The sequence below is a fragment of the Schistocerca gregaria genome, chromosome X, assembly GCF_023897955.1.
Source record: "Schistocerca gregaria isolate iqSchGreg1 chromosome X, iqSchGreg1.2, whole genome shotgun sequence".
Taxonomy (NCBI): Eukaryota; Metazoa; Arthropoda; class Insecta; order Orthoptera; family Acrididae; genus Schistocerca; species Schistocerca gregaria.
This window is the reverse complement of record NC_064931.1, coordinates 453,436,024-453,458,407: the sequence shown is the minus strand read 5'-3', so window position 1 is coordinate 453,458,407 and position 22,384 is coordinate 453,436,024. Positions and strand designations below refer to the sequence as shown.

At 41.9% G+C, this 22,384-nt stretch overlaps 1 protein-coding gene across 1 annotated transcript in view; it reads right to left on the bottom strand.

Annotated features, from left to right (window-relative positions):
- LOC126299213 (uncharacterized) overlaps nt 1-22,384 on the bottom strand; it is a 99,562-nt gene that overhangs the window by 43,620 nt on the left and 33,558 nt on the right. The window contains exon 2 of the mRNA XM_049990996.1: nt 18,273-18,357. Within this exon, the coding sequence (XP_049846953.1) occupies nt 18,273-18,357 (85 nt within the window). The remainder of the gene's footprint in view (nt 1-18,272; nt 18,358-22,384) is intronic.

Below are 22,384 nucleotides of genomic sequence, written 5' to 3'. Positions count from 1 at the left end.
AAGCTCTCTTTGCTTCCGCAGTAGTTTCCTAACTTTGTTGTTGAACCACGGTGATAGAAAACCAGGCAGTTTGCAATACGTAGGAGCGTAGTAGAACTTGAGATTAAAATAGCAAAAAATTTCACATTAAGTATGACAAATTTATCACATTCATTGTCTTTATCATTTGTTGAACAACCGCAGGCTAACAGAGATCAGTCCTAAGCTCGTGGTCGTACGGTAGCGTTCTCGCTTCCCACGCCCGGGGTCCCGGGTTCGATTCCCTGCGGGGTCAGGGATTTTCTCTGCCTCGTGATGACTTGGTGTTGTGTGATGTCCTTAGGTTAGTTAGGTTTAAGTAGTTCTAAGTTCTAGGGGACTGATTACCATATATGTTAAGTCCGATAGTGCTCAGAGCCATTTAACAGTAATCAGGAGATGTTATAGTGAAACTGAAATTTTCTGTCTGGGCCGTCCGAGATATGATATCATTGACAATATTGGGCCAAATGTGAATAATAGCTTAATAAGAACCATGGTCCTTGGCGTCGGTGGGGAGGCTTCCGTGCGACAGCCGTACCGCAGTGGTAATCACACCGGAGAGGTATTTGATGAGAGGCCAGTAAAACGTGTGGCTCCTGAAGCTTTTTCAGTAGTTGCAGGGGAAACTGACTAATCTGGCACTGTAATATGAACCATAACGGCTCGGCTGTGCTGGTACTGAGAACGGCTGAAAGCTAAGAGAAACCCTGGGGCACGCAGGTCTACTGTATGGTTAAATGATGATGGCGTTCTCTTGAGTAAAATAATCCGGAGGTAAAACAATCCTCATTCGGATCTCCGGGCGAGGACTACCCAGGAATATGTCGATGTCAGGAGAAACTAAACTTGCGTTCTACGGATCGGGGCGTGGAATGTTACGTACTTTAATCGGGCAGGTAGATTAGAAAATTTAAAAATGGAAATGGATTGATTGAAGTTACTTATAGTAGATGTTAGTGAAGTTCAGTGGCAGCAGTAACAGGTCATTTGGCCATGTGAATACAGAGTTCTAAATACAAAATCAAATAGGGATAATGAAGGAGTAGGTTTAATAATGAATTAAAAACAGGAACGCCGATAAACTACTATGAATAGCACAGTGAAAACATTATTATAGCCAAGACAGACACGAAGCCCACACTCACCACAGTAGTAAAAGTTATATGTCAACTAGCTTTGCAGACGATGAAGAGACTGAAAATGTGTATGATGAGATAAAAGAAATTATTCAGATAGTTGAGGGAGACGAAATTTAATAGTCCTGGCGGACTATAAGTCGAAGAGAAGGAAAAATAGTAGGTGAATGTGGACTGTGTAATGGTACTTGAATTACGCAACCATTACGGCACCTCACCTGAACCTCTCGATACCAGTAATATTTTACAGTGTTTCTGTAAAGTTGTTAACATATTTCTGAGACAATATTAAGATTTTTGATACATCGATAAGTTTATATTGCAATGATATTATTCTTATGTGTATTCCTTCGTTTGTCATTATGATCTTTGACGTACTTGTAACTCTGATTTTTGGGCGCGTAAGCGATAGTTAGTTAGTTGTTAACTTGTTAGAGTCGGACCTTGAGAAAGTCAAGTCGTGGACGTCATGTTGGAAAGACGAATATTGTCGTCAGCTTATAAAATGTGAACTTTAACAGTGACTGTGAGGAAGATGTTTTCAAGTATGTTTTGAATTGTGAAGTGATGTTTTGTGTTTACGTGATGTTGCAATTAAAAGGAAGTGTAACTTAAATTCGAAGTGCTGATGGTTTTTTTTTTTTTTTTTTTTTTTTTTTTTACATCGCCATTGTCCTGCAAAAGTGTAATCTTCAAGAATGATTTGTGAAGCACATCTAAAAAACTTTTAAATATAGCGGAATAAAACCTAGGCATTTTTGCATCCGAGCTTGGAATCATAACCACCTAGATTTTCAACGACTGAGCCATGATTTTACGACGAGACCAGCGTGGGAAACACAAAAAGACGAGTGCCTAGTGTTTTCATTATTACATGAAATGACTTTATTAACTGTGCTCTAATGGCACCTGCCACATAATATGACTGCTGTTGCCCGAAAATGCAGTATTTAGCAGCGTGAGCAACACCACAATCGTTATAAAATGCTGACCTTTGTTGTGGTAGGGTTGTTAGAACTGGGAGTAAGGAATCAAAGAGGAATCCGCCTGGTAGAACTTTGCATTGAGCATCATTTACTCATAGTAACATTTGATTTAAGAATCATGAAAGCACGGTGTACACATGGAAGAGACCTCGATACACCGGAAGGTTTCAGATTGATTATATAATGATAAGACAGAAATTTAGGAAGCAGATTTTAAATTGTAAGACGTTTCCAGGGCCAGATGTGGACTCTGACCACAATTTATCGGTTATAAGCTGTAAATTAAAACTGAATAAACTGAAAAAGCGTAGGAAATTAAGGAGATGGGATCTGAAAAAAACTAAAAGAACCAGAGATTGTAGGGAGTTTCAGAGGGAGCATTGGGGAACGATTGACAATAACAGAGTTAAGGAATACAGTAGAAGAAGAATGGGTAGGTTTGAGAGATGAAATAGTGAAGGTCGCAAAGGATCAAACAAGTAAAAAGACAAGTGCTAGTAGAAATCCTTCGGTAACACAGGAGATATTGAATTTTGCTGATCAGAGGAGGAAATATAAAAATTTAGTAAATGAAGCAGACGAAAGGGAATACATACGCCCACAACCTGGGATTGACAGGAAGTGTGAAACGGCTAAGTAGGAATGGCTAGAGGCCAGATGTAAGGATTAGAAGCATATCTCACTACCGGAAAGACAGATGCCGCATACAGGAAAGTTAAAGAGATGTTTGGAGGAAACAACATACCTGTATGAACATCAAAGGCTAAGATGGAAAACCATTTCTAAGTAAAGAAGGGAAACAGAAAGGTGGAAGTAGTATATAGAGGGCCTACACAAAAGAAATGTACTTGAGGGAAATATGGAATTGACTAGAAGAAGGGATGGGTTGGTAGGACACATTCTGAGACATCAAAGAAATACCAATTTAGTATTAGAGGGATGCGTGGGAGGTAAAATCGTAGAGGGAGATCAAGAGTTGAACAATGTAAGTAGATTCAGAAGAATGTAGGTTGCAGTAGTTACTCGGAGATGAAAAGGCTAGTACACGAAAGAGTAGCATGGAGAGCTGCAGCAAACCAGTCTTTTGTCTGAACACCACCATCACCACCACCACAACAACAACAATAGCAAAGGAAACCATACGTTTACAGCATTGGTTGAATTAGATAAAGCTTCTGACACTGTCGATTAAAATGCACTCTTTGAAATTCTGAAGGTAATGGGGTACAATGAAGTGAGCGTAAGGTTTTCCACAACTTCTACAGAAACCAGACAGCAGTTAAACGAGTCTAAGTACACGAAAGGGAAGCAGTGAGATAGGTTGCTGATTCTCTATATCTGCACCTATTCTGTGCAAGATATTTTACGGTGCACAACTGACGGACGATACTTCGTGTACCACTTGACTTCCCACTTTTCCTCCTTCAGTCGCGAATGGTTCGAGGTAAGAACGATTGCTGTTGAGTCTCTGTGTAGGCTCGAATCTCTCTCATTTTATCTGTAGAGTCTTTTCGAGATATATACGAGGGAGAAGCAATATACTGGTTGACTGTTCTAGGAACGTACACTGTTGGCACTATGATAGTAAACCAAGCAGTGATACAGAATGCCTCTCCTACAGCGTCTGCCATGGAAGCTGGCTGAGCATCTCCGACACGCTTTCGCGTTTACATAATGAACCTGCAATGACACGTCTTGCTCTTCTCTACCTCTTCTTCATTTATAAATTTAAATACTAGTCGAACGAGGGTGTCGTAAGTTACCTACTTTGCTGATGGGCTACTAGTCCTTAGGTGTCTTCCAATGAATCTCAGTCTGGCTTCTACTTTGCCTGCAATTAATTTTTCTTGTTCGTTCCATTTTTTAATTGCTCCGTATGCATACTCCTTAATACACTCCTGGAAATTGAAATAAGAACACCGTGAATTCATTGTCCTAGGAAGGGGAAACTTTATTGACACATTCCTGGGGTCAGATACATCACATGATCACATTGACAGAACCACAGGCACATAGACACAGGCAACAGAGCATGCACAATGTCGGCACTAGTACAGTGTATATCCACCTTTCGCAGCAATGCAGGCTGCTATTCTCCCATGGAGACGATCGTAGAGATGCTGGATGTAGTCCTGTGGAACGGCTTGACATGCCATTTCCACCTGGCGCCTCAGTTGGACCGCTGGACGTGCAGACCGCGTGAGACGACGCTTCATCCAGTCCCAAACATGCTCAATGGGGGACAGATCCGGAGATCTTGCTGGCCAGGGTAGTTGACTTACACCTTCTAGAGCATTTGGGTGGCACGGGATACATACGGACGTGCATTGTCCTGTTGGAACAGCAAGTTCCCTTGCCGGTCTAGGAATGGTATAACGATGGGTTCGATGACGGTTTGGATGAACCGTGCACTATTCAGTGTCCCCTCGACGATCACCAGAGGTGCACGGCCAGTGTAGGAGATAGCTCCCCACACGATGATGCCGGGTGTTGGCCCTGTGTGCCTCGGTCGTATGCAGTCCTGATTGTGGCGTTCACCTGCACGGCACCAAACACGCATACGACCATCATTGGCACCAAGGCAGAAGCGACTCTCATCGCTGAAGACGACACGCCTCCATTCGTCCCTCCATTCACGCCTGTCGCGACACCACTGGAGGCGGGCTGCACGATGTTGGGGCGTGAGCGGAAGACGGCCTAACGGTGTGCGGGACCGTAGCCCAGCTTCATGGAGACGGTTGCGAATGGTCCTCGCCGATACCCCAGGAGCAACAGTGTCCCTAATTTGCTGGGAAGTGGCGGTGCGGTCCCCTACGGCACTGCATACGATCCTATGGTCTTGGCGTGCATCCGTGCGTCGCTGCGGTCCGGTCCCAGGTCGACGGGCACGTGCACCTTCCGCAGACCACTGGCGACAACATCGATGTACTGTGGAGACCTCACGCCCCACGTGTTGAGCAATTCGGCGGTACGTCCACCCGGCCTCCCGCATGCCCACTATACGCCCTCGCTCAAAGTCCGTCAACTGCACATACGGTTCACGTCCACGCTGTCGCGGCATGCTACCAGTGTTAAAGACTGCGATGGAGCTCCGTATGCCACGGCAAACTGGCTGACACTGACGGCGGCGGTGCACAAATGCTGCACAGCTAGCGCCATTCGACGGCCAACACCGCGGTTCCTGGTGTGTCCGCTGTGCCGTGCGTGTGATCATTGCTTGTACAGCCCTCTCGCAGTGTCCGGAGCAAGTATGGTGGGTCTGACACACCGGTGTCAATGTGTTCTTTTTTCCATTTCCATGAGTGTATTTTGTCGAAGTAATTGCTTCCAGTCATTATTCTGCAACCTTGTAACCATACAATAACGAATCTTTCTGTCTATGTATACGACACAGATTACATTTGTTTATGCTGAGCATCCATTGCCATTCTGTGCACCAAACGTCGATCCCCTCCAGATCTTCCTTCATTTCGCTACAATTTTCTAGCGTTTCAGTTTTCTGTATACTACAGCATCATCCACGAAAAGCCTCTGGAACATGCTGACATTATCTACTAGGTTATTTGCATATACTGTGTAAATTAGTGGTCCCTTGGGGTACGCCCGAAATTAATTTAAAGTCTGAAGACTTCTCTCCAATGCTAAAGACATCCGGTGTCCGGTTTGCTAGAAGCTTTTCAGTCCAATCACACAGTTGGTCTGATATTCAGGATACTCGTATGTATTTCACTAGGCGTCAGAGCGCAACTGTATCGAACGTCTTCCGGAACTCAAGGAACACGCCATCTACCTGATCACCTTTATCTACTGCTTTCTGCGTCTCGTGGTCAAAAAGAGCGATCTGGGTTTTACAAGATCGTTATATTCAGAAGCCGTGCTGATTCTTATACAGAAGATTTTGGGTCTCCAGAAACGTTACAATGTGCGAGCTTGAAACTTGTTCCAAAATTCTACAACAGACCGAAGTTAGAGATACATGCCTACAGTTTTGTGCGTCTGTTCGACAGCCTTTCTAGGAAACAGGGAAGACCTGGGCTTTTTTTCCACTCATTAGGCATGCTTCGCTCTTCCAATTACCTACGGTACACTACTGCTAGAAGAGGGTAAGGGTATTTCATATACTCCTCGGAGAATCGTATTAGGTCCCGTCGCCTTTCCCCCTGTGTTTGAGCGATTTCAGTTGCTTTGCTAATCCATCACTTAATTTTCTGTATCTGTTATTTTCTCGTTTGTGAGACGATTAAATGGGGGTACTACAGTGCCATCTTCCTGTATGAAACAGTTTTCGAAAAGGAGTTTAGTATTTCGGCCTTTTCCGTGTGATCTTTCCTTTCAGTGCCATTATGGTCACATAGTGTCTGGACAGATGGCTTCGATCATTTTACTGATGTAACATAAGACGAAAGTTTCTTAAGATTTCCTGTCAACTTGGTACACAGAATTTTGCTTTCCAAATCTTTGAATGCTTCACGCATGGCTCTCCTTTCATAATTTTGGCTTCGTTTGATTTTTTGTTTGTCTGTTAGGTTTTGGCTATGTCTAAATTTGCAGCGTATCTCTTTGTTTTCGTAGCAGCTTCCTAACATAGTTGTCGAACCGCGGCGGGTGTTTTCCATTCCCCACAATTTTGCTCGACATGTACCTGTCTAGCGCGTATTGTACGATGCTCCGGAAATTTGCCCATTGATACTCAACATAGCGTTCAAGATGTGGACGATAAGCAGTTCACAAAAGAAGAGAATAGAATCCTTTGAAATGCGGTGCTGGAAAAGAATTAGATTGGGCGCTCGTAACAGCAATGAGGAGGTTCTGAATCGAACTGAGGAAAAAAGAAATTTGTGGCGCAGCTTGACTAAAAGAACCATTTTGAATTTAAATAGAAAAGAAGAAATAAAATTTCAATGAAGGAACGTAATGGAAATTATCATTCCATATGGTAAATCTGGAAATGGCCCTGTACTCCGATAGGTATGAATATAACTGCAGATGTCCTGTGTGGATAGTGGGATGAAAGTGTCTCTTATATAAAAGAGTGTAATTTTCATTATTTGAGAAATGCTAAAAGAAAAAGCAGCCTGAACAGATTAGATTCAAAAGGACGTTCTATAATCTTTGAACGGTAAATCTTACAAAACCAATAAACAATGTTTCTTCCACAGCAGTCTAAACCACCTTTACTGTGCAGGAATAAACTCCATGCCATCAACGTTAACTATGAAAATTCTAGTTTGTTCTATCCGTCCAATTTCAAATACTAACATCATATAAATGAAAATAATATGCATTTATGTGCCACCACACGAAGTACGTAGAAGTAGCGTCATCTGCACTAATCGAAAGAAAAGAAAAAAAGAGTGGAGCACCCAGAACGGAAGGAGGAAACGAAATAAAAACTTCACAGGTTGACAAGGTATGTGATGATCTTTCAGCAAATTATGCGCTGCTGTAGGTTAGATAACGAAAGTGTGGCAACATATTCGCGACCTCAATCCATTTCTTTAAGCATCCCCAGCGGAGAATACCTCCACCTGCTAAATGAACAGTGCTACATTAGCGAGTAGACTGTAGCATCTTATGTGATTTACGACGTACTCTTACCCTGCCAACCGCATGTATTAACAGGCATCGTGACTCGTCAGCTCGGGGAAATACACTGCTCTTCGTGCACCCATTGTCGGCGTGCCTACGCTCACTCTAACTTCTTCGCCCTGTGGCGAATGGTGAGCACAGATGCAACAGTTGGGTGGTCGTTCTGTAACCCACAGCGAGAATGTTATTCTGGATGGTATGGCTACCTACATGTCTATTATGGCCTGCAATAAACTGGCAAGTGGTTTCTAGCCAAGTGACACATCTACCCGCTGCTACAACTCCAACAGAACGAAAATGATTTTCTGGGTGGTATGGCTGCCTACATGTCCATTATGTCCTGCAATGAATTGGCCAGTGGTTTCTTTCAGTATGACACAGCTACCCTTTGCTACAACCCGCCATATCGATGGCGAATCTTATCATGTGGACGTGGCTTCCAACTGCAGGTAGCTCTGGCAGTGACGATTTCCGCCGAATAGAAATACTCACTCTACGCCCTTAATACGGTGACGCTTGGAGATCCAAATTGCAGCACGACCTCAGAAACGGAGTGTCCTATGTACCAGACACCTATGACGTGGTTGTCTTCAGATGTGCTTTTTACGCGTTGCGTATTCAAACGGGTATCCAACGTCTCGTCGACAGCCTGTATCACTTGATTCGCCGATGTAGCACATTCACCGGGGCCTCTTTTCAGTACGGCAGCTATCTGTAATGTAATTTCCGAAGAGCGTAGTCCCCAAGTTTTTCAGCTGCTATGGAATTGCCGCACAGGATTAGCCAAGCGGTCTAGGGCGCTGCAGTCTTGGATTGTGCGGCTGGTCCCGGCAGAGGTTCGAGTCCTCCCTCGGGCATGGGTGTGTGTGTTTCTCCTTAGGATAATTTAAGTTAAGTAGTGTGTAAGGTAAGGGACTGATGACCTTAGCAGTTAAGTCCCAAAAGATTTCACACACATTTGAACATTTTATTGCTATGGAATTGCAAATAACCTTATCAACGAATATCAGTCGGAAATCTGCAGATATAATTAGTCTAATAAGGATGATAGATGACCTGAAACTGACTTTAGATTAATAAGAGGTGAATATTATAATAAACTGTAGCTCAGCAATATTTATGATACTTGTAGTTTCGATATAATCTATAAAAGGTTTTAATTTTTATTTTCTGATAGGGATTCATTTTTCTGCGTAGGACATTCATTTTGTTTGAAGAAACAATTCATTTCATTATGTATCAATTATCTAGTTTCTCCACCTTGTAGATTATCAGGCTACACCACAATAAAAATCGTTATTCTTAGAGCCTGATACAAACCACTATGTGTGTGGAAAGATCAACATGTTATGTAGTCCTAATAAGGATTTATACAACCACAAGAGATGCGGGCGCAGCTGTCGTAGATGTGAACACAATATGTAAAAAGGGAAAAAGTGTTTGTCTAATACAATTCAAGTCTCTGTACCGTCATATATAACAGTAAAACTACGTTTGCGCAACAGTCGAAATGAAAAAAAAAAAATTGAATTTCAATGTGTATACACTGCTTTCGGTGCATTTGGAGAAGGAAATTTTGATGTATACCATGAATTTCACTTTAAACGTATTTATTTGCTAGAGCGGTATCCAGATGTATAGCCCTTCGTCAGTGGTATATGCTGCCCAAGTCTACGTAAACCGATGTGTCTGCGAAATATAAAATCTTCATACTGCAAATAAATACTTTTGAAGTGCAGTTCATGGTGTAAATCAAGACGTTATTTATCAAATAAGTACAAGCTGCTGATCATCCTACATACCAGAGTTTCATTGCAGTTGAAATTTTGACATAAAGATTTATGTTCACAAAAACTAAGTTAAAATCGAGAGCTGTGCAGTTAGGTATTCGAAAAGGTTCAGTATGAGCCTATTACTGTCTGTTATGGTTACGTGTAATTCTAGTGTCAGTTGCCCAGCCGGTCAGGAAGGATTAAACAAGCGCTGTTTTCGTTCCGTTACACATACGTGCAAGGCAACACTACGGCTAGTTGTTGATTGGATTATGATAGCCTACCATTGGATTAAAAATAACTTCTCCCTGAACTTCACCAACAGTTATCACTCATTCTGATCATACTAGTCGTTAAACGCAAGAATTGTGTCCACTTTCCTTTCTTACAAGAAACATATAATTGCTTATTATTTTCATTTGTTTAGCGCCGGTTCTATCGTATTTGTGATTTTTGCTCCGTTTTAAACATAAATGCAAAATTATGTGACCAAGTACTGTTTAGATTAGCTCTAAAAATGATCTTCCCTTATTTTAATAACAGGCTAGTCTTTAACATTCACAGTGGTAGCCATTACTCCGCAAGAACGTTGAGAGAAGAACTGAGGGCAACTGGAGCTAGGATGAGCTCCCGCCAGCGGAACGTCTGTGACGTTCGTCTCATCGACCACGTTGCCCCATCCTACGAACAGTTATTTTGGTTCGGCTCCGGCAGATGTCGAGATTTCCATACTATCTACAGCCGGTGTAAAACGTATTCGGAAGCGTCGATATTTTGACTTTATACACTTCCCGGGCATGAATAGCTACGCTACCATGCACAAGCAAAAAGCAAAAGATTTCGTTGGATGCATTATTTATTCCTTATTCAAGGATCGTAAAATGCGACGAAAGAAAATAGAAATAGAACATTAAAGCACGGTGTTTCTCACGTGGAACGTAAAAGGTATCTTCATGTGAAATATTTCTCTGAATTTTGCTCCATATCTTCACGAAGTCTGCTCCGTACGACAATTCGATCATCAGATCGGGAGAATGTCACGAACCTATGTCGTATTTTTTGTGTTCCGACTGCGAGAGACGGCTCGGTATGTAAGATGCAAGGCTCGTATTCAGGGAGAGTCGTCTTCGAATCTTCGGACAGACATTGGGATGTACATTTTATGAAGTATTCCTGCGTCATTTCATGACGGGATAAATTGCTTAAAAATTCCATCTCTTTACTCTGTACGCTTTACTGTCTTAAATGGCGTAATATCTTCAACGACCTCACCGTCGACGAGACGCAGTCGTCGTAAACAATGAATTCAGAAGTCTTTTCGAGTTACTGTGATGTTAACGTAGGGATTTCGGATTATGTTTCTCTTGGATGGATTGGCGTGTGAGATTTATGTCCGGTTACTCCAAAGTTAAATGATGATATCATATTACTTGAGCCTTGTCAAAACCAACATGTATTTGTTGATAGAAGTCGCTGGTTATGACCATGAGTTAGGCGTGTTGAACAATACCGGAGTATGGATTTTCTTTCAGTACATAATCGCGTGGTGCAGGTGGCAAACAGAGGAATATTAAATATACCGCACTGTTAAGGGAAGTAATAGAATGTGCATTCCGCCTGTCATTCACTAGCGTGTTAGATCCAAACTCCAAACATTCATATTTTGCTATTACCAGTGCAAAATAACCATGGTATGCGACTCGGTGTCTAACAGGAGTTCGTTAATGCACACTAATGCATTGACACATGGACCTGAGATAGCCACGTAAGTGCTCTGTTGGTGGAAGAAGTTCTCATCATTAATATTTTATGGCAAATGTAATGAAAGGTACTCGGCACCACATAGCGCACCAAAAAGCTGGGTTAAATAGTAAACATCTTTCCTGTGCCTCATCGAATGGGAGCATGTCACACTGCACAACGTTAACGGCGATCTGCACATCGGACGAGGGCTGTAAAATTCGGCTACTACCTTCTTGCTAATCGAGAGGAACAGACTACTCTTCTTCAATGACATTAACACCACAACACTAAACTGCAAGATCACTAATAACAGCCTTCCTCACCATATAGACATTTTTCACTTAACTCTCCGTTAGTGTGGCACGGTCACGCAGATCAAATCACTTAACATTTTTGATTATTTCTTTTCTACCAGTACAGTACGCGAGCTGTTGTATTGTGTCCTTTCCTCATTCACGTTGGTACGATTTAGTTAGTTTGGTAGGGGATGCTTATCTTGACAACTGCATGTTCGGTCCCCTGGACCGACCACACCAACTTTGTAGTACTAAAATATTGTTGGCTGCTAGTTAAAAGGCATGAAAAATGGATTTAACGGACATTTTTATGGTGTTATATAGTCGTAAGGTTAACAAATTTGTAATGAATTACGTAGGTGTGCTCATTTTAAGCCTGCATTTTTAAAGCTTAAATTAAGTAATGGACTACGAGAGAAAATGTGAATGCCGTACATGTACTTCAGAACAAAACAGAACAACGAAGTATTACAGCAGAAATTGCAAAAAGTAAACGTCTCTTGAAGATGTTGAAGTCTTTTTAAAGGATTGGGAGTAAGCGCAAAGTGTGAAATACGCTAGCACATAATTATTTGACCAATGAGTTGCATAATATCCGTGTAATATTTACCGCAAAGTTTACTTATATAAAGTACATAAGATAAAGGAAAACGACTGAAGAATAGTTCTGTTCTTGCCTGTAATTGATATACTAATAAATACTATGTTTATTCAATTGTTTATTATGTTGGTCTGAGACTCCAGGCTCACCAAACTTGGAACATAAAGTCGCCACACTAGCGAAGGGTTAATAGGTAGTACGTGATTGAAGACAATGTTGAACTACGCGTTCATGACCTCGCCAATGACTACGATTGGGGTTCGCGCATTTCCTTAACTCTCATGGGACCTAGTACGCGACACAGTTTGAAGGTTGACCACAGTGAGTGATTATAACGAAATCGGAGCGATAATTACAACAGCAAGCTGGTGAAAGACAAATAAACTTAATGGCGTCTCATTCCTAAGACTATACTAAGTCTCTTTCGCTATGAGAGGAGGGCACACCTTAGGTTCACATCTGCTAGCAGAAAGTGAAAATATGCAGCTGGCGGAAATCACGGTTATCTCAGAAACTGCTGAAATCAGCGTGACAATCACTATGCAGGTTGCTGTGTCGCGAGAATGACAGTCATCGTGAATTGCTAATGCTAATTTCCAAAATCACAGTTTACATAACCCATCAACGGACTTCACAAGCGGGTCGTTCTGCCTTATCTAAACAGTACGTTTGTTCGTTGTGGTACTTATAGAAGAGGCCAGCGCAAGCCGCTTTGGACAAAAGGTGTGGAGGTGTCAGAGCCATGCACATTCCATTGCACTGTATGATAGTATCTAAATGGTTCAAATGGCTCTGAGCCCTATGAGACTTAACATTTGAGGTCATCTGTCCCCTAGAACTTAGAACTACTTAAACCTAACTAACCTAAGGACATCACACACATTCATGCCCGAGGCAGGATTCGAACCTGCGACCGTAGCGGTCACGCGGTTCCAAACTGATGCGCCTAGAACCGTTCGGCCACACCGGCCGGGTATGATAATATCTGCAATTATATAAAATTCAGATTGAGGTTAAACGAAGGCAAGATTAATCTGTTCTGCTCGTACTGTTGCTTACTTCTGAAGAAAATAATGAAGTTGTAGGGCGCAAACAGTCGGGAGATCTCAGTTACACTATCAGTCTAAAAGAGTGCCGAATCTAGAGACATGAACCACTTTGTGGAGCATTCATCTCCTCCACAGCTTAATGACAACCCCAATCTTACGGGACGGTGACACTTACAGTACCACATAGAGATGTATGAGGGACGAATGAAAAGTTGCTAATTATACCGTTAGCAGTTTATTTTCGTTTGAGAGAGTCACAAAACGCTTCAAAATCTTTATCGGTGTCGACCAGCAATGGCCATCGACAGAAATATATAACGAAAGCAAAATACGGTGATCACAGCGACACGTAATAGTTCGGCATATGACATGTTGTGATCACCGTTTGCTGATTTCTTTTAACGACTGTGCCGATGGCCGGTGGAGGCCGATACCGGCAAATGATGAGAAGCGTTTTGTGAATGTATAAATGGAAAACAAAGTGTTAAAAATTTAGTGAATCACTTTCTACGACGACAAAATAACATTCCCTCAAGATTAAACAGTATTTGATGCTCTTGTGCTATTAATGCCATTAGGAGTATTCACCTGCACCCTAACGTACGTCACACTGTCAATGCCCATTTCGCTTCATTCCTTGACCCTCAATGTTATATATAACTTTGAACTCATCATCTGTGGTGACTAAGTGACCACGTTCTTTGAAATGTACTGACTCGTAATCGATGTAATCACTGGGTTTCAAAACGGGATTTATAGACAATATCGGCACTCTTCTTCGTACAATGATTCGAAATGTAACGTTACTAACTCTTACACAAATCCCATTTCTGCGTATAATGACAAGATAGTAAGAAGCAGGCACACTTGCAGTTGCTAAAGTTCCCAGTTACTCTTAACAAACATCTTATGGTACCTGTTTTTGCTACCACGGCTCTAGTTCAGATTTTGTCGGTGCAACCAAACTGGATAGAACAATTTATTACTAAACAGAATTAATAAAGACAGACTGAAATACAGGAGTGACACATCTTCAGTCCATACTATTTACTACAGCGGGTATAACGTAGTTTATGACGAGTGCATCAAAGTAGAAAAAACGAGAAATATATAATGGTCACACACCTAATATGGTGAATAGGCAACTTCCAGATTCAGAAGAAGTGTGGCTCCACTGAGGATAGATGCATATAAATTCTGGGCAATGATCAGTTGTATTCTACAACTCTCCTAAAACAAGAGAAATGAAATGAAACCAATGTACCAAGTCTTCGTGAGATACCATATGACTGTAATAGGCTCTTAACTGATTTTGCATAACAGACAACAATGGCTGTTTAATATTCACATTCGATCTCTATGAAGTTCAACAAAGAGTCGCAGGTTTCCCTTACGTTCTTGAAGAAAAATTCCCATATAAATTGCCAAGTAAATCGATCATCTCGGAACATTAAATATCCTGCTAAAACTAATTTCTGCCTAACATAACACGGGTTGTCATCTAAAACTGACTTTACCTGTTCGTTTCCTTTTCTATGTAACCACAGCAGCCACTGGGAACGACGATATGACCTCCTCAGTCATTGGTGAGCCTTCACCACGCTTCACGGCTTGAAGACAGTCAGGAAAGGAGCTTCCCAGTTGTTCACCAAATGTAAACTAAGTACGCAGTAGTGTAAAAGTAATTCCAACGACACGACAGTATATGTTTCCAATCGTTGGGATACTTACTTTGATGATATTAACATCTCTAAACCTCATTTTCGTTGCCAGATGGTCTCAAGGTGCATTTAATGTTCAGCTGTAAATTCTCCCATGAATTCTACATAACCTAAGGCACTAGATACGGTATCTCAAGATACACTTAATAGGTTTACGATTGTTATTATATTTGGGCGAACTTGACGGGTGCCAGCAGTTTGTCTTTGTTTGACGGCTATGAAGTCCGACGTGATGATATATCAACGCAACACCTTTATGATTACTGACACTTCCAGACAGATTACAGTAGGTGTAAAAAAGAAAAAAAAACAACGCTAGTTCTTCTTTGGTATGTGAAAACAGTGACAGGTATATAACGCGGTATTTATAGTTTATTTACAGTCTGTTTAATTCTTACCAGAAGTGTAATGGTAAATTCAGTCATGGGCTCACACCTCGTGCGTATCTAGATCTAGATCTGCCTGCAAATATACAGGAGACGTGAGCCCAAAAAATTAAACGTAATAGTTTTCCTTCACTGATAATATAGTCCTTGGAGAGGGAATCATCCTATAGTATCACTGACATTCCTGAATCGCCGCTTCAGTAGGCGACATACTAAAAAAGTGTAAAACAGGCTGGTGAAACATGAAATAATCCATTTATTATTACTGAACAACAGCTCTATTCAAGGTACTGTTTCTTCACGTCATTGTCGGATGGGATTAGTGAATGTTTCCATTAGATAAAGTAGTATTGGTATATACTGTAAACGGAGCGGAGCAATCAATATAAACTAGGATTTAGATTTTATCTTACAAATTGAGTAGTTCTACTAATTATCTGTGTCACTAATGAGACTACCTACCCACTTTTGTAGACAAATGTCTGGATAAAAGGAGCAAAATTCGACTTGTTGAAGTGTCAAACCAGCCCTTTCTTTGAAAACACCTGCAGTATGGTACACATATAAAATATTTTGAATATTCATAAACACTTTTTGGAAGGTATACCATGAAAAGAAATGTAGGAAGACGTGCTTGAATTCCTATCTTCGAAATATCCAGATTTCGTAACTACTAGAGATGTTACAACATGCATTTTCGCTCCTCTTTCATGTTTTAATCTGACACTTTGTAAGATGTGTTTGCAGCACTTTATACGTTTTAGTGACATTTAAATCATTTTATTTCAATAGAAAAGGTTTTTATTTAATTCGTTGAAATCAGTGCTACATATACTACCCCGATTGTGATATGTGAGAGTAACGAAACGCTATTCTCTACTCCTTTAGTCACTTCTTTATAATAGCTTGTTCCCTACATATTCAAAGCAAAATCACCAAGTATTTTGTATACTGAACATAAATAACAAGATTCTGCAACAGAATTAATTAAAGTAACTCCGTGTCACACCAGTAAGAAGTCACGCTGTTAACCATCGTCCCTGTCATCCTCTGGTGAATGCTGTGTGGAGGGGCATGTGGACAGCACACTACTCTCTCAGCCGTTATTAGCTTTCTAGACCTCAGAGCCGTTGTGTTCTCTCGGGCGTGAAGATTATTGCTGTCGGACATGTCCGAACGAGCACACCCCATTTTGATCCTGCACCCACTATGAATGACGACATAAGTAAATTAAAGACATTAGCAGCCAGTGGGCATTGATTTGTGTAAATGGGTCAAGTTGAAAATTTGTGCCAGCCCAGGATTCGAAGCAGGGTCTCGTGTTTAATAAGCAGATGTGCTAACCACTACGCCATCCATACAAACCCACACCGACTTCACTAGCACACTTCCCGTCAGACTCAAATTCTCAACTTACACCTCACAGTGCTGGTTTTGTGCCCCTGCTTATTAGACTCATTACTGACGGCATCTCGCCGATTCGCGTGAGTTAGAGCTTGGTGTGCATCTGCACTGAATGGATCGTTGACCGTTATCGCCTTAATTATATATGTGTGGTGTCTGTCCTTTCGGATAGACGATGACGGCCAATGATCCCATCAGTGTAGATGCCCACCAAGTTCAAACTTTTACGGGGATCGGCGAGATGCTGCGAGCAGTGAAGTTAATGAGGAAGGGCACTATATCAGTAGCATGTGGTATAAGTTCAGTATGTGGATCAGACGGAAAGCATACTAGGGTAGCCCGCATTGGTGTGGACACCACTGTCTACGGGGTCAAGGCATCTACCTGGTCAGCAGGAGATCCGGATTCCAATCCTGGTCCGGCAGATAAATTCAACTTGCCCCACTGATATGAATAAACGCCCACTGGCAGCTAATGACTTTAATTTCTGTGTGTATTCCCTGGTGTACAGCTGAGTTGTTTACGTTTATGCACCATAGTTGGACGAAAGACCCAGCAGCCTTCTTCATGTTCTGAGAACTGTGGTGTTAGGTGTACTCTTGCCTGGGGTTGTTGGACAGACATCAGGTACACACAACAGCACAGCTCGTAGAACCTGAAGAAGACAGCTGGATCGGTCACGAAATTTTGTGCAAGAATGGAAACAACAACTCGGCTACTTATAGCCGCTATTTCTCATTAGCATACTCCACAGTTATGCTCGTGAGGCTCAGTCTAACTGGATACCACCTTACTTCCAGGAAAGTATCCCTGGCAGTACCAGGAATTGAAGCCGCGTCTTCTACATGGCAGTAAGACGCGCTGAAAGCTTAGCTACGGAGACCAACAAAATATAATCAAGATTCCATTTTAACTTCTTTCCTCATATAAAGTACATAAGTATATTTATGTTAGTACGAATACAGCTTACTTTTTTCTATGGTAAATTATTAGTCTGTTTTGTCCTTAAATGTTGTTGAGTCATGCTGCAATAAGTAAAGCGGAAACTGTAGAGGGGCTAAAAATCTGTTTGAACTGCCATCGGGGACTGCAATAAAAATATATTTCGTCTCAAGGTTCGCTGGAACCTCATCCTTGTTCATAAAATCTCATAAACATAATAGTACGTGGCTACATATAAACCGATGAGAACCACATTAAGCACTGAGAGGTAAATATAACTACATTTGTTATAATGTTTCTGTGCACAGTTATTATGAAAGTATAAGTTTAAAACTAATATGGATCTATTTCGAAGTAGCTATCTTATTAGAGCATACGGGTTTGAAATGGGTCTGACATGATGTTTCTAAGTGACACAATCAGCTTCATGTTATACTCAGCTGTAGAATTTTAGTATTTCCGCATCAGGACCGTATCAGGTAGATACGCAGAAATATCCAAAAGGAAAGAAACTTCCCGTTTACTCTAGAAAACAAATTTAGACAGAGCTACTCACTTGCGTAAATAAGATAAATTTGGCATTGTATGTACTTAAAGTCTGGGCAGCGTATCTTGCTCTCACTTACCGAAGAGGTAGATGGGGACGCGCAAGATTGATCTTCTCCATCAACACCCTCCAGATAAACGTTGGGCCTCACATCATCGCTTGAGCTGCAAAGAAATTTCAAGACTATGTTAGGGGGTATATGCAACGTATTGTACACGAATACACAAGTCAGTACGCACAAGCACACACACATACACACACACACACACACACACACACACACACACACACACACAACGACACAATTTATTTCTCCGTCAAAATGTTCCTGGAAATACGATTCATAATTGTAATCGCAAAGTATAAAAGGACCATGTTAGTCAAATGAAAACCGAACACTCGCTATAATACACGGAAGGTGCCACGTGTGACCCCACTGCTGTGACGTTTCGATACTGCCACCGCTGTCGTGGAGGAACGCCATAATACCAAATAAGAGGTGCACGCAGTTATTGGGTTATGACCTTGGTTGATGGCGGGCTGGAGTAGTGTGATCGTCCTACTGTCATAGTGACTTACGGCTAACGCCTACGATTCGACTATCATTTACACAGGTGTGTAGCAGACGTGGCCTGCATTCTTCGCCCGCTCGCTACACGGGCTCCAGTGATTACATGATAAAAAGCGGAAACAAGTTCCTTAGGCGTGGAACCATAGTTGATCGAAAGCTGCGCTTCAGAAATTTTGATAGGAAACACGCAATATCCTCCGTTTAGCCCATACATTTCACCGTGTGATTTTCTCATCTTTGGTGACCTGAAGAAAAAAATGTGTGGACGGCGGTTTCTGTCGGACCAAGGAGTCCAAGAGTAGGTGTCATTGTGAATCCGACAGCGGCCGACTACTTTCTATCTACGAAACAGGAATTTTCGTCTTGGTTCTAGGCGGGATAAATGTCTTAACGCGTGTGGAGATTACTTTTGAGGGAAATTATTCCACGGTCCCGTTGTGGCGGGTATTCGGTTTTCATTTGACTGCCCCTGATAGACTACCCACGGCCTTTTGTCGTATATCTGGGGAAAAACAATCTTTTCTGTACCTACAGTATCCTGTAAAACATTGTTAATTATTTCTATGTTTAAATCTGTAATCCGCAATCCACCACGGGGGCGGAGATGTACCCGCACATGTTATGTAACGCGAAAGCACGCAAATCTGACACCTGAGATTTTAAATCAATCCATCATCAAAAGCATCTGACGCCGAAGCACTACTATGTCATCTGTAATGTTTCTTATGACTTATAGTAAAGGATTTTCATCCATCCCGATTTAGATTTTCCACGGTTTTTCACAATAAATTCAAGTGATTGCCAGTATGATCCCCTCCCCCACTTGATGTAGCGCTTCGTCTCCAGAGACTATGATCCTGACACTATGCTAAACTCTAGCCATCATTCCTTACTTCAAAAAGTTCTTTGCGTAATTTTGTGTCTTCAGACATAAATAAGTCACTAGAGGGAGAGAGAACTCACATGCCGTTGAAGAGACGTACAGTTGTTCCTTATTCTAACGCAGTAGGTGGAATGTAGCACGAATAATTCGCTTTGGATGAGGATTCGAGGTAGTTAAATGTGTCTTTTCCCAGTTCTGACAAATAAGTGGCATGAAAATGCCTGCATATGATTTAAATAAAAGCACCGTCATTTTTCTAAGGAGGTTTGGGCATGCAGAGAAAATCTGAAATATAGAGAACACACAGTAGTCCAAATTGAAACTTCTTGGTTAATGAATACATTTTATTTCTGTTCCACGTTACTTTTTCTGAAAAGTCAAATTAAGCCATGGTTGTGATTAGATCTGTACTTCAACAACGCACTGCTTAACAGAATAGCTGGGGTTGTTAGGCCAGTAGCTTGACCTCTTCAAAGCTTCAGGCTAATAATGAAGGGCTTCAACCTTTTTCCCAATGAAGACACAACTTTGCAATTTCCAGTTAGTACTGTTAATACCGGAAATAATGAGGTAAGAGAAATCTATAATATAGCTTCACTCGCTGGATGCACTTTAACTTCTTTAGAAAAGCTTAACAAAAAAGTCAATTTTTTTAACATGTTGTATCCAGCGACATCAGTTCAGGAGAGAAGAATATAAGCCACACACAAGCATAGCTAGCTGGCTTTTCAGGGACGCTCCTCTAGCTATTCGCATTTACCAACGATATTTCACATTGATAGAGATGAATACGGCTGTAATTTATACATCAAAGTACAGAATGTGGGCGACGAATTCTACGACCAATATTCAACGAGAGAGTTCCAATGGAAGAACCTAAACAAATAACAAATATTATGAAAGAGAGACAAGATACAAACCATCCAGTTGTCATCTGCTAATACTGTAGCTAAGATTTCCAGAACGCATTATACGAATACTAAATATTAAAGCGTCTCTGAAGAGCGATTACTGCGCGCCTAAAAAAGATTAAGTGGCTATTTTAATAACGCAAGCTCCACATCCCTGCAATTTAGAGGGCAAACAGTAGGAAAGAAGAGTAGGAAAAATTTATTTAACATTGCTGCGGACAACTTTCTTTAATGGCTTGGATATCAGTGGTTCATTAAATTGCTCCTTTTCGCTTCATACTCCTACGGACACACCATTAAATGGTTTCAGGCACATGAATTTTGGTGAATTTTAAAACAACAGAAGTCGATGTTATTGATGGTCTTCGTGTAATAACCCTGCCGAAACTCGCCTTGGAGGGCTTGATGACATCATCTTGGTTTGACAACTGAACTTCAGCCCCAAATGTGAACAAATTTTTACTTAATAATATTTGGTCACTTAGCCAATGATAGCACACTGCGCAACAAAGTAAAGGCGCACTTTTTCGGAAGGCCGTAGTTATTTTCCGTTGAGACGTAAAAGTCTGAAATTTGGATCAAAGGCCGCTACAACATTCCTCTGCAATGGCGAAAAAACGTGACGCCCTGTGACGTCAGCCTCGGGCTCGGCGATGCTTTAAACAGCAAGATGTCACCAGAAGCGGGAGAAAGGTCACAGTTCAGAAGTTGTTGTGAGGCCTAAGGTGAGATAATGATTCCACACTGCACCAGATTTCACCACAGTTCTACCCAACACCCCCGGGGACACGTCACTCGATGGGAAAGATCGTCGCGCCCCCCTTTACCCACATATCACCCCTTCTCTTGATGCCTCCGCTGTGGAGGTTAGAACCGCGACGCTCAGATTTGTAGTCACGCGGTTTTGTTACGTCCGGCGGTGGAAAATGTTCCAGATACACCGCCTCATAGAATCGGCTCGAAAAAGTCTCAGGTGGTGGCATAATGGCGTCAGTGAAATCACCCCTTCCCTTCAGGCACTCATGAATAGTAGAACGATGTTCTTGACAATTTTTACACAGCTGACACGCCACAGCGGCTTCAATCCTTCTCTAAGGATATCGTGAGCTAATCCCCACTGAACATGATGACAGACCGTAATTTTCCCTCTGGTGTACAACGTGAAACCACAAGGAACAGACGAAAACCAATCTACGAAATTTTATTGCAGTCTGAAGCAGCAAGAGGTGCTTATACGTTTTCAGCCCTCATGTTTTCACTCTCCTGTGGTATGATTACAGGGGTGTGCGAAATTAACGCATGTGAGAACAAAACGGCAAATGGTCCTTCTCAGACGCCGCCAGTTTGACAGTACTGTCAGTGCCACTCGCCCAGGTTTGATGAGCGCTTTAAAAATATACCTCCGCAGAGAAAAGCAATGAGACCGTCCTGGATGACTGCTAGTAGCCATGCCATAAAGGAGAAGTGTCAAGTAGCTGCCTAACTGCAAGCACCTAGGACTCTCGTCACGGATTTTTCTTTTCTACACGTACATTTTTTAAGTGCTCAAGAAACGTGAGCAGGTGGCATTGAGGGTATTCACGTACGTTCAATGCTTCACCACTGAATGATTACACCCCCGGAAGGCGTGAAACAGGGGGGCTAAAACAGCGTGAACACCCTTTGCTGCTTCGGATCCCGTCCCTTGTGGTTCCACACTGTACACCAGAGCAAAAATTGCCGTCGCACTGAACTCCAAAGTGGTGCGATCACGTTTAATGGTGTTGCTGGCCAAAGATATCCTTAGGCCCGAAGCGTCCGTGGGCTGTCATCAGTGTCAAGGCTTG